Below are 13,532 nucleotides of genomic sequence, written 5' to 3' on the forward strand. Positions count from 1 at the left end.
AATAATCATGACAGAGCCTGTCAAGTGTAATTCATATACATGTATAGGCAAATACCCGTGCAGAAATCCTATAAAGATTTTTAGAGTAGGAGCCAAAAAGTAGAATATATGAAAGCAATACTGAATCTATTACATACATGGGTATATATGAATAATTTGAGTGTTTATCCAAACGAATATTTAGAACTGTTCCATTTAAACACACGTGTTAACCAAAACAAATATGCCTGTATACTTTCAGACACTTTGAGCTATAACTATAAGTACTCATGATCCTACATCTTGTTGGTACTGTTTACTAATATTTTGACATTGCAACATTCATTTTATTCTTGGAATCGACGAAGTATCGAAAAGTGATGCTTCGTATGACATGGAAATATATCAGATCAAAGAACATAAGCGAATAACACCATATGTTCAATGTTATGACGACACCATTATGTAATACTATGCGACTTTTAAAGAAAATGAAGAAAATGATGAATTGATGCAAAGAAACAACCACATATTTTTGATGAAGTGTTATTATCAATTTATTTACATAATCTCAACATATGTAAAGTTGTTTCATGAGTGCATACATACTATTATCAAAAAGTTGATTTTAAAAACATTTTTGGTTTGGCAAATATAAAGAAGCTTTTTATCGGCATATTTTCCCTACAATCTGTTGGAGGTGTTGCTTCTAAATTTTTTCTCAATTTCGAATATAATTGTTTTGACTTATTTCAAATGACTGTCATGAGAATTTTAAATGTGTCTAAAACATAAGGATATTTGGTATGATTGCCAATGAGACAACTTTCCACCAAAGTCATATGACGTTGATATAAGCAATTATAGAACACCATAAGGACATCAACAATGAGATAAACCCATATCGTATAGCTAGCCATAAAATGCCTCTTTCTGAAAAATGTGGCGTAATTCACACATGAAAATTAACGACATTTTTCATAACAATACATTCAAGAACGATAAACTCAGTGTGCTAGTGAGATAGTATCATTAAGTTATCGTCACTTTCTAACAACCACCCTAAAGCGTTTAGTATCTTTATAGCAGCCATATTTAACCTTCACCAACAGATGTCTGCATGATGTTTTTTTCTCAACTATTTTTTATTAAAAAATGAACTGTTATTCACTTGGGAGGGGAGTTGTTCACTTAAGGGGTACTGTGGTGGTTTTTAAATTTTAACCAAGTAGTATGAAAAATACTCTTGTTTAGACTTTTTACTGATTTAAAACCCAGTGCTTCTTAAATAAGCCCCTTCCAAAATGTCCTTCTCTTTGTTTAAACCATTGCATGCATGCCCACACCCTTGTACTATCTCCTTCCCTTGTTTTTAAAGTCAATATGCGACTTTTACCTAATTAACCTTCTATTTGTGTCACTTCAATATTTGTATACAGTACACCAGTAGGAAGTTCTTCCATTTTAATGTTTCTTCATTTTGTCCTTGTACTTTCTCTTCTAAAAAACTAATACCCATAAAGTCCTTATCAAAAGAAGCCATCATCATATAATACTACAGTACTCAAGTCTTTATAGTTATTTTTTTTTCAATTTTGTAGTACTTCTCTAAAATTCACAACGATTACTATATTCAAATTTCTACACCATTTTTTTTAAAAGTCTTAAAAAGGTTTAAAAATTTGGAGTTGTGGCAGAATCGGACTTTTTATATTACTCTCCGGACCACTTGAGTTCACTCTCTTTATTTTCATGGGTGTCTAGATGCGCAATTGCTTTTGATGTCTCTTTTTTTACGTCTGTTTTTCTTCTGTGCCTGGTTTTTCGTGTATCTTTTCGATTTAGTGTTTTGCATTAAAATGACATCGAAATAGAGATTTCGAAAATGTATTCTCTTGTGCGAGTCTATCACCAATTTAATTGGCTTGATATGCGCTACTCGGGGTTTAGACATTGGACACTCGTCGGATTATTTTAGTCATGCATATTTTTAAAAACATAACTTAAATGTTTATTAGACACTCTAATGAAGAATTTTTACAACTTACACAGAACATCAATGCTTAACAAATATTATCGTTAAAAATTGTCAACATTTACACTTTAAAAAAAATTGCTCACATAAATATTAGTTTGTACAGAGAGCACGTAAGTTGACGATTTAAATTCACGATTAATGAGTAAGTTTTACGTAACTATTAACTAACCCAAACGTCTTGTGTACATGTACATGCTACCTTTACTTAATATGTTAAGTCCAGTACAACTTCATTAACCATCTTGCGTAGCCATGAATCCCAGTTCTGTCATCATATTCATTATTATTGATGTCCAAACCAAATTTAAAAGCCATTCTGAACGGGAGGAAAGCCACATGTGCAAGTGCATGTGATGACATTACATCTTGACCCATGACTTGTAGATGGTCCAGGGTACTATAACAACTAACATCAACATTGTCAACTAATAGGCGTCCACTGAAGGTCAAGGGAGCATATACTCCTGTTCCATTCACTGTCTGTATTGATAACACAGTTACCAAAGAAACTGTTTTACTGTCATGTGAAGTCTTTAAAAAGCTAAGTTTATCTCCTGGACTGATAGTGGAGGCATGTTGTGGATTTCTGTTTTTTCCAACAAATATAACATGATCAGGTGTTAGTTTGATTTCTCCAAGGTCATGGGTTATTTTAAGAAATTTGAATATACCAGTTCTTAGGAGATGCAGCCATGCAATCATTTCATCTTGCACAAGATTACCTTTGTCGTCCAATGCGAGAACCCTATCACCTACTGTAAGGGTTTTTATACGTTTATCTCTCCCATTATTGAGCAGTATAACAGAATCTTCATGAAAACAATAACCAGATTTTTCTGATTTAGCAGTATTTTCCCTATTATCTTCTTCTGCTTTTGGATTTTCATAAATGAACTTGTCAACTAAAGCTATACTCATAGCCTTTTGCATCATTATACCTTTTTGTTCACTTATTTCTGATGCAATGTGATATATGGGATACAAATCAAGAGAATTCCATAGAGGAACAGGAGAATATTCTAATGATTCAATCCAGGCTTTCCAATCACTTTGATCTATTTTGTCTAAAGCTGTCTTGTGCGTTTCTCTGATACCACCGTTCCATTCTAATGACATTGAATGAACGGCAGATGAACCTTTGTGAAAACTACTTTCTTTGTCTGCTTTGGAATAATCTATTTCTTCATCTCTCATTAGAAATGAGAATTTTGTTTCCAACCCTATGTGAGTATCTTCAAAAGACTGTTCAGCTTCAATTTTGATCCGACCAGTTAAGGAGCCTCCTATGTATGCACCAGTCACGACATACATTCCCCACTTTTCGAAGAAAGCTCTCCACTTCATCACATTAATTTCATTATTTAGGGCATAGTCTTCAGGTAGAGCTCTTACATCATTTTTAAAATCTATTTTGATTTGAAATGGCTGTGTTACTGTTACTTTCCGATTTCTATGTTCAACTGCAAATGTTTTAATTTTTGAGCTTTCTTCACTGTAACCACTTCGAAGTTTTATGTTAAAGGCCTTAAAATTTATTAATCCACCAAGATTTATGTGTAATTCTCTTAGTCTTTCACTTATATATTCCTTGGTATCCTTTACAGAATCAAATATGATTTTGAACACCGAACATTCATTTACCTGTACATTAACGGGTAGTCCATACTGGTCGCTATGTTCTTCCATCACTACCGGTGACATCAGTGTCACTGAATCAGTCAAAATATTATAACCTTTCCCAACATGGTAGTCAATCCCTACTACTTGTTTATAATGCAAACCAAAAACATCTCCTAAGATCTTTTGCATCTCAGATGTGATTTTAAGTGGATGAAATTTCGACATTAATTGGTTCATTGTCATGGTCTGTAGATCACTGGTATTTGAAATATGAAGATCCCGAAATTTTACTTGAAGTATCAAGATATCGTTATCAAGAGCTATCATATTTTTCTTTTTCTTGTAATTCTCTAGCATGGTACCTACCTCAGAAGAAGAAGGTATCAGTACTATCGACTGAATTAAAATTGTACGCATTTCATCTGCATCTTTCGATGTAACCTCTGATGATGAAAACCTATATCCCTTAACAACACTTTTGTTCATACTATGCCTAAAGCCTATTGCAATGGCTTCATGTCCTATTTTGTCTCCCGCTCTATTGAAAATTCTTTTACATGCTTGATAGAGTATCTTTGGCTGCTTTTCGCCATTAGGTAACAGATGCCAATCGCCATCGCGTTCTAAATCGCTCTCTTCTGGCAAATTTTCTTGAACCACGATCTCTGGTTTAATCCCTAGATAAAGTCGAACAATTGCTCTAACTTCTTCTTTTTTCTTTTTTACTTTTTCTTCCCAAATTTTTGGATTCCGAGCAATGGATGTAGCATGCGTAAGAACAATTACAATATTTGGATTGTAATGGTCAATCGCGCCAATTTGGCTTAATCCTTTTAACATTTTAGCAAAGTTGGAGCTTTCTCCTTCTATTCGGTTGTCATTAATACTCTGTACTATCATCACCAAATTTGGATAACTATTTTGTCGCAAGTTTGGATGAGAGTTGAGAAAATATTTTATAGACATAATGTTTTTGGCATCTTGCTCAAAGCCATCGGTATCACCAAAACCCGGAGTATCTATTAGCGAAAGCGTAAGGTCTGGAATTCTCCATTCAGTTGATTTCAACTGTAATTTATATTCAGTTGTCGAGCGGGTTTCTGACTTGCTCCCGCCCGTTTTTGCAATATTTGTTTCGAACAGGTAATTAACTGTCGAACTTTTCCCAGAGCCACTTAACCCAACAAGCAAAAGAAACACTTGATTTGGTGATCTCTTCATTTTCATTGCAGCATCAGCCATCTCCATTGCAGGATGGCCTTTACCACTGCGAAACAAATCATATAATTGTTTTTCATTTTCTGGAAGCGACATCCATTCATTTGTCCTGTAACACATATAAGTCAAAATTAGCAAGTTTACTACGCTGAAGTAAACTATCCTTCACCGCTGTGTAAATAGCAAAAGGTAGAGGAATAGTCCAAAGTTGTAGAACAGAAACATAAATCACATTATTAAGTGAACTTCAAACTGTTGGTTGTTGCTGTTAACAAAAAAGTTGCGCATGGTGTTATTGTGATAAAATAATTGTTCTATTATAAATTTGAAAATACTTTGAACGATAAACGACAAATTTGTTTTGCTCGCGTGGTGGAATTGACCGTGTGTGGATTCTTGAAAATTCTAAAGAACTTCTGGACAATTTTAAATCTCGGTCTGTTTCTGAGGTTGGTTCTAACACAACTTTTGATTGTTTAACCCTGTGTGCCAACATTCCCCATGTGAAATTATAAAATTGTTTTGAATAAACATTGAATGACAAACTTTTTTCTTATGTGACGTTTACATTTTCTGACGTCAGACACGCGAAGCAATGAATGTGGTTTTTGGTTTGATGGATGCTTTTGTGCTTTTTTGTAAATAATTGTTTGTTTTGATATTGTAACACAGTGATGACTGCTGTACCCATATTTTGACTATTTTATTTATAATGTCTGTTTTGTTCACGCATCGTTGTAAATATAACGGAATTTGATAAGACTGTCGTACAAGTGAGAGGTTTAGCGCTATAAAACCAGGTTCAATCCACCATTTTCTACATTTGAAAATGCCTGTACCAAGTCAGGAATATGACAGTTGTTGTCCATTCGTTTGATGTGTTTTGTCATTTGATTTTGCCATGTGATTAGGGACTTTCCGATTGAATTTTCCTCGGAGTTCAGTATTTTTGTGATTTTACTTTATACCGATAAAGCAGTGTTTTAGATAGTAAATCAAGTAGTCAAAGTCACAGAATTTCTGTTTAAAAGTATGGAAGCTTTTTATCAAGGAGCCTTAGATGAGTCGTATTCTAAAGGTGTGATTTGGGTAAGATTGTCCAAAATATTTTCGTAACTCTCGACATATTGTAAAACAAAATGACCGTATAATTTGTTTAACAAAATATCATGACAAATAATCCAGCAATTTATGAGAACTTTCACTGTAGAAATGGTCGAAATTAGAATGACGGTATACTATGTTCAATATAAAATTAAGAAGATGTGGTATGATTGCAAATAAGACAACTATCCACCAACGTTCAAATGAAGTGGATTTTAGCAATAAAAGACAACCGTACGGGTTTCAACAATCTAAAAAATATCCCTCCGAAAAGTCTGCCAAAAAATGCCCGACCTGAAAAATATGAAATAATTCAATTCGGAAAATTTACTACCTCATTTGAAACAAAACTATTTACGAAAAACAAATATGACAGACTAATTTGAAACAAAACTATTTACGAAAAACAAATATGACAGACATGTTTCAAAGACCACTGCACTAAAGGTTTCTAACTTAGGCCTGGCACATGCAGAATGAGGCGGTGTTACACATGTATGTGAGCGTCCAAACTTTAACAAGGGATAGGGGTGTTGTTACAGTACAACATAAGAACAAAGTATAAAAATCAGTTGAAAGGGCTTAACTCATCATATCAATACAAAACAGTCAAATATCTTACGAAAAAAAACCGGATGTGGCAGGGTATTTATACATCCATAACAACAGAAGGACAAAAGGTATCACTACAAACCAGTAAAAGTCTGAAATGGCCTATATTTGTACTCGACTGTACTGATTTTTACTCGACCAGTCTGAATTGGTCTGAAATTTACTTGATAATACTCGACTGTAGTCTGAACCATACTTAACAGCCTGAACTTGTACTCGACCTTTACTCGACCAGTACTTAACCATTTTACCTTCGTCTGAACCATGCTCGACCTAGTCTGAACCGTGCTCGACCTAGTCTGAACCATACTCGACTTAGTCTGAACCATACTCGACCTAGTCTGAACCATACTCGACTAAGTCTTAACCAACATAGACCTAATTGTTGTATCTATCTATTGTATTTCATCAATTTAGGAACTGTTTTTAACAGCTATTTCCCCTGGCTAGAAATTTGAACAACAATTTGAAATTTAAAATGTATTCAATATGGCATTGAAACCAAAATTTCACAATAAACATAATATAAATTCAACACCATATTTATCAACACTTACATATATATCACCTTTAAAATAAAAATAAAACAAGCTGATCAAATAATCTCAAAACTGAATTGTGACTAATAGTTTCAATGTTATTAAATTTTTTTTGAATGTTTCAGATATATTTTATGGTTACTTGACAATTTTCACCATTTACTTAAGCCTTGTATAGATTTGTGGTGTCAGTTGATTTTAGTTAATAATGCAGTGAACATTTGTTTTATTAAAATATATTTAAAATAGTATATAAAGCAACTTAATAAATTAAAAAAATCACACCTTTGTTTTGTAAAACCAAGAATTTAATATAATCATGATAATAGAACTTCAATAGCAATCCTTGATAACCATTTAAAAAAGGAAATGTGTTCCAAAGTTGCAGAAAAAATTTATTTCAATTAAATTTAAATAACTTTTGTCAAGATTAAAGACATGGCATACAAGAAGCACTTTAATAAGGTTTATTTACCTCAGTACATGTGTGTTTTACAGGTAAAAAGAAAGCCCTTTTTTTCTTAAACTCGTGTATTACTTAACTAGTGAATTCAAAAGGCCTTGCGATTTAAGTTTTACAGGATGTTGCAATTTTTAATGAATGTTAATTAGAAATTAATACTCTCTGACCAGGTGTGATCTTTTTAATGAGTTTGCCCTAAGCAGGAGGTATTACTTTATACTTTACCACTAATCAGAAGAAAAAAATGTATCTATTTCTTTAATTTTTTTATCCCTTTTTGATATATATTATATATAATATATCCCAATTTATAATAAGAATAGATATATTTCTAATATAAGGTTAAACAATTTCAGTGATTTTTTGGCTGTTGTTACCTCATTAAAAAGATAATTATATAACTATTGTATGTAACCATGAAATCTATATAGTTTTTCTTTAGGAATTTAGGAAAGTTAAGTTTAAAAAAAAAAACAAAAAAAAAACAAATGCCAAACAAGAAGCACCTTAATAAGGTTTTATTACCCTCAGTAAAGGTGTGGTTTTTGATTAAAAGAAAATCTTTTTTTTTAACAAAACTCTTAAACTTTAAAATTAATATAATTAAATTATTATATAAGATAATTTAATTTAACTATCTCTATTTGATAAATCTGAGAATCATGTAAGGATGTAAAAATATGTTTTTATATATATCTTTATTTTATTGTGGCTGTTGTCATGTCAGAAAAAAAGAAATTAATTTTAACAGCTAAAATTAAAGAAAAGTATAGGTTTTTTGGTCAAGTATGGTTCAGACTGGTCGAGTATTGTTCAGACCTTTGGTCGAGTATGGTTTAGACTGAAAAAATTGGTCGAGTACAGGTCGAGAATGGGTTAAGATTGTTTCAGACTGGTCGAGTAATAGTTCAGACTATTTTCAATGGCAAAGATAAGGGTCAAGTACAAATCAGTACGATCGAGTATGGTTAAGACTGGGGTCGAGTAATGTCGAGTAAAGTTCAGACCAATTCAGACTGGTCGAGTAAAAATCAGTACAGTCGAGTACAGATATAGGCCATTTCAGACTTTTACTGGTTTGTAGTGTATAGATCAAAGAAGATATTGTGCAATGTATCAATTTCATATAAGGGCAACATAGATGACGACTGATATGTTTCAATCACGTCCACTTTTCTTGGAATGTGACCTTCCAAATTATACAATCATATTGCTTGCATTTACATAAGCAACACAACGGGATTCACATGTGGATCAGGATCTGCATTCTTTTCTGGATCAATTGAGATTACCCTCGATTTTTGGTTGGGTTCGTGTTGCTTTCTTTAGCTTTCTGTGTAGTGTATACTGTTGTTTGTCTTTCGATCGTATTTAGTTTTTGTCATGGCATTGTCAGTTTGTTTTCGACTAATGACTTTAAATGTCTCTTTTGTATCTTTCATCTCTCTTTTATATCAAGTTGCAAACACCAAGTGGCATTTTGGCACAAAAGTTCACACAAGTTGAAATGAGAGCTATTGCTCATTAATAATATCCCCACTACAAATGTTCGGTCAATAGGAAGTTCATTAGTGATAGATATAAACGTGCACCATATGATAAAGTATGCTCACGTGGCAGTTGTTTTACAAATTTCAGAAAGCCTTCATATGTAGTTAATTAAAGATGTTCACTCATCTGTTTAAAAATAACAAGCTTTTTTTTTTTATAAACGGTTATAAACTGATAGTATAGCGTATTTACCTGACGATATCAGGATATGGGTATTTAGTCGGATCTTAACAGAAAATTGTGATAATAATACAAAACAAACACGGATAAAAATAATAAACAATGTCAAAATGTTCAGGCGTTACTTGAATCTGTTTTTAGGTAAGTTAATGCAAGCATACGATCTGTATTGCGTCTTAAACTATGAGAGACGAAAAATCTTTATCTACTATGTTATATTATTGTGTAAACACGTTAATTATGAGCTATGAAAGTCAAGTAGTTCGAGTATTTTTCTGAGTAAGTTTTAAAAAATTTCAGACAAAAATTCTTGACTGTGGGTTAGCATTCATTAGTCGTCACTATTCTATAGATTAACAACTTTTAGTTATATTGATAATTAAGAATCTTCATTGAAGGTGAAACACGAATGCAAGATAATTAATTCTATTGATGAGTCATTTGTATGCAAGAGTGACATTCCTTTGTACTCTGTTCCAATTCGAAAAAGTCAATTGAAGTTATGCGAGTATTGTCTCCCTTGAACATGTTCATAATTTTATATTTACGTATAGTTATTTGATTCAATTCTAAATAATTACAATTTTTTTAAATTCAATAGATTTCGGTTTTTGTTATTGGTTGATTAAAGACATTGATGTATAAATATCATTTTATTAATTTGAAACGTCAAGATTATTATATACAAATATAAAGAACCTTTCATCATTTTTTTAAATATTTTTCAGTAACATACAAGAAATTGCAACACCGACCATGCAAGTCTTGCATGGGTAATCACGGTCGATCTTAACCCCCTCATTCACAAGATAGTTTGTTTACTGGGGCAAATTACTTTAACAGTGCATTTTCCTCAGACAGAACAGGTTATTGTCTATTTATAATATGAAGATATAGTTAAGATACTGTTGTCAAGTCATTAAGGATTGCATATTTTGGTATTACTATCGATTCACTCATAGGGTCTTTGCATCGGAAATAAACACATTTATTCTAAAACCAGTTGTTGGCATGATACGGGTTATGTTCTTCTCAGATATTTTATGATGGTATGATACTAAACCCCTAACGGGAGGGATTGTACTTGATTTTCATATGATGAAGACATAATCTTTCAATCAGTTTAATTGAGGTCTGGAGCTGGCATGTCAGTAACTGCTAGTAGTCCTTTGTTCATTTATGTATCATTGCCAATTTGCTTAGTTTCTTTTGTTACCTATTCTGACATCGGACTCGGACTTCTTTTGAACTGAGTTTTACTGTTCGTATTGCTATGTGCTTCTTTATTTTTCATTGGCTAGAGGTATATGGGGAGGGTTGAGATCTAACAAAACATGTTTAACCCCGTTGCATGTATGCTCCTGTCCCAAGGCAGGGGCCTCTGGCCTTTGTTGGTCTTGTGTTTTTTTTTAATTTAAGTTCATTTATATGTTTTGGAGTTTAGTGTGAAGTGTGAAGCCGTTGCTAAGAAAGAGAAAGACAAATAGACAAACAGTAGTACACAAAACACAACATAGAAAAACAAAAGGCTGAGCAACACGGAAAGTAGTTTCTATAAAAAAGAGATGTAGTAAGGTTGCTAATAATAAAAAATGATTAATGATATCTACCCTTCCTTCTCTTTGTATTTCAGCGACGGTTGTTCCGTTTTTCCAGTTCCATCACACTCGTCTTCATTGTTGGATCCCTTACTCTCATCATATCTGTCGTTGTTGCAATTTTCATTGGATAGGCTAGTCGTATGAGGAATGGTAATTAAGCACATGAACAATAACCACCTACTGATACAAACGAAAAAAATAATGAAAATGTGACAGATATATGTTTTATACATTTGAAGATAACGAGAATCCTAAACCTTAATAATGAATAATTTAAAAATGTCTTTCATGCATGTCTTTCTGTGGGTCGATATGTTTCTTCGAAACTTTATCATTTTGCATTTTTAATGTTTTATTTCAGGGAGTACTGATGAGAAGTTAATTTTCAAACTGCGCGTAAAGTCAAATAAAAAAAACCTACACAAAAATGCTCTGATAGGATAGGCAGTTGCAGATCTTCTACTGACACACAATTATTGCACATGGTAAGTTAGAATTCGGTGACAAATCAGTGCGTTGATGATACAATCGAAGAAAAATGGAGAGTGTTTTGACTCAGATAAGTAAAAGATATTTAAACAAATGTGACAAAATATTTCACAACGCTCGATTAAAGCATAAAGGCTTCAGTAAAATAGCTGGTACTGTTAATCTATATATTCAATCTCTATAACTGAATATTTCAAAACAGAATATGGAACTTTGTTTAATTTAGCTATGGTAGTTTATATTTTTGAATGATAATATTCACGTATACATATTGGCAGAAAGATTCATTTATAGTACAGTTAGGGAAAAGACCACATTATCAATTCTTACCTTAATATGATTGACATGTGTATACTGTAGGCTCTGTATTTTCTACAAACAAACAAATAAATAAATATTTTTTTTACATAAACACAACAAATACCATATGAAATTATAGGTATGCATCATTTGGGCCATGAAAGCCTACCTTCAAGTATTTATATCCATGATTGTTAAAATTGACGTAAATTGAAGGTTGTATTTCAATTTTTTATCCAAGATCTTGATTTTGTTAACCAAAATGTTAATCAAATTGTGCCTGATATAAATCTATTTAAAAGAAATCTCAATTATTGATTAATTAAATTTCGTTTGGTTTTGTCTTGGTTGATATATATTTGCACTTGTAAAGATTTGTATATTTTTTTCATATACTATAAGTTATATGGTTTGCTATTGACCCCCTACGGATCCATAGAATGTTAGTAAAATCCTATGGATTTCATTCACCCTCTATGGATCCGTAGGGGTCAATAAGGACCGTATAACGAATTTATCGCATGCGGGACTTTTTCTGCTGCGTCTTGTAGAAAAATAAACAATGAAACACAACAAAATTAATAGATGACGTCACCATTAACTGTAGACGTGACGTCATGAACCCCCTATGAAATTTACTAACCCCACCGGATCCATAGGGTGTCACCACGTGACGGAATTTAACCAATCACAACATGATTATTTACCCGCGGTGCGATAAATGTAATTATAATTCCATCAGCAGGGTTTGAACATATACATTTATGACCTATTTTAAATAACAAAAGACAATGTAAAAAGATAAGATCAAATCGAATGAATATATACACTCAAATGTAATATTAATCTACAAAGTACTAGCATATCAAATATTGAATATTTACCTGTTTTTACTTTTTAGTCTACCTTCTATGAGTAAAATGAAAACATGTATTGTATAACTTTTCCTTTTCGTTCCAAAATTAGAATTTTTATGTATAATTTGAATTCTCCGTTAATAAATTATGAAATTATGAAGAAATCAAGTTCCAACTCTTTCGTGCAAATTTGACCTTAGATGAATTGGCTTTTTTCAATGTCCCTTCTGATTATAAAGTATAAAAACGTTTTCACTTGTTTTTTCACATTGCTGGTTTTTATGTTATAAGGTTTGATAAGGGTAAATTCAGAAAAAAAAACCACTTCGGACGCTTCAACTTTAGAAAGTTAATTACATCACTAAGATATAAAACAATATAAGTTAGCAAATATAAAGAGCATTAGTTTTTTTTTTAATTTGCTGACTGTAAATGACGTGTTAACACTAAATCCATTTAGAGATATTTGATGTATACTGATTTATATTTTAGTCTTAGAGGTATGATATTTTTTATCAGTTGTTATTGGCTTTGAATAACCTGTCAGTAACTGCGAGTATTCTCAGATCTGTACTTTAGTGTCTTTTTGTTGTCAGGATGTTAAAGTATCCTGCCACGTTCACCCTTTGTTTTTCGTTAGGTGTATTTATATTGGTATCCATCTGATGAGTTAAGCCTTTTTAACCATTATTTATAGTTTTTTCTTATGTTGAAATGTTACACCACTATCCCAGTTTAAGGGAGGGTTGGCGCCTTTAAACTAGATTAACCCCGCCACCTTCTGTATGTGCCTGTCGAAAGTCAGGTACCTTTAATTCCGTGTCTGTCGTTTGTTACAGTGTATCGTATTTGTGTTCGTTATTTTAACATTAATTAGGTCGTTTGTTTTCTCGTTTTAATTGTTTTACATTTGTCATTTCGGGGCCTTTTATAGCTGACTATGCGGTTTGGGTTTTGCTCCTTGTTGAAGTCCGTACTGTG

General features: G+C 32.3%; 1 protein-coding gene across 1 annotated transcript; it reads right to left on the reverse strand.

Annotated features, from left to right (window-relative positions):
* Window positions 1-1,964: 1,964 nt before the first annotated feature.
* LOC127738685 (uncharacterized) lies at window positions 1,965-11,762 on the reverse strand. The gene is made up of 3 exons (XM_052250020.1): window positions 11,725-11,762; window positions 10,915-11,085; window positions 1,965-4,964 (listed from the first exon to the last, which is right to left on the reverse strand). Exons 1-3 carry the CDS (start codon window positions 11,739-11,741, stop codon window positions 2,231-2,233), a joined length of 2,922 nt encoding a protein of 973 aa, XP_052105980.1. The 5' UTR covers window positions 11,742-11,762; the 3' UTR covers window positions 1,965-2,230.
* Between the last annotated feature and the right edge of the window lie 1,770 nt (window positions 11,763-13,532).

The sequence above is a fragment of the Mytilus californianus genome, unplaced genomic scaffold (genome assembly GCF_021869535.1).
Source record: "Mytilus californianus isolate M0D057914Y unplaced genomic scaffold, xbMytCali1.0.p SCAF_4, whole genome shotgun sequence".
NCBI lineage: Eukaryota > Metazoa > Mollusca > Bivalvia > Mytilida > Mytilidae > Mytilus > Mytilus californianus.

Bases quoted from the DNA above. Each gene is read 5' to 3' on its own strand.
- LOC127738685 (XM_052250020.1), bottom strand. The intron at 4,965-10,914 runs GTAGATATCATT...TATGTGTTACAG, and splicing joins AAATACAAAGAGAAGGAAGG to GACAAATGAATGGATGTCGC.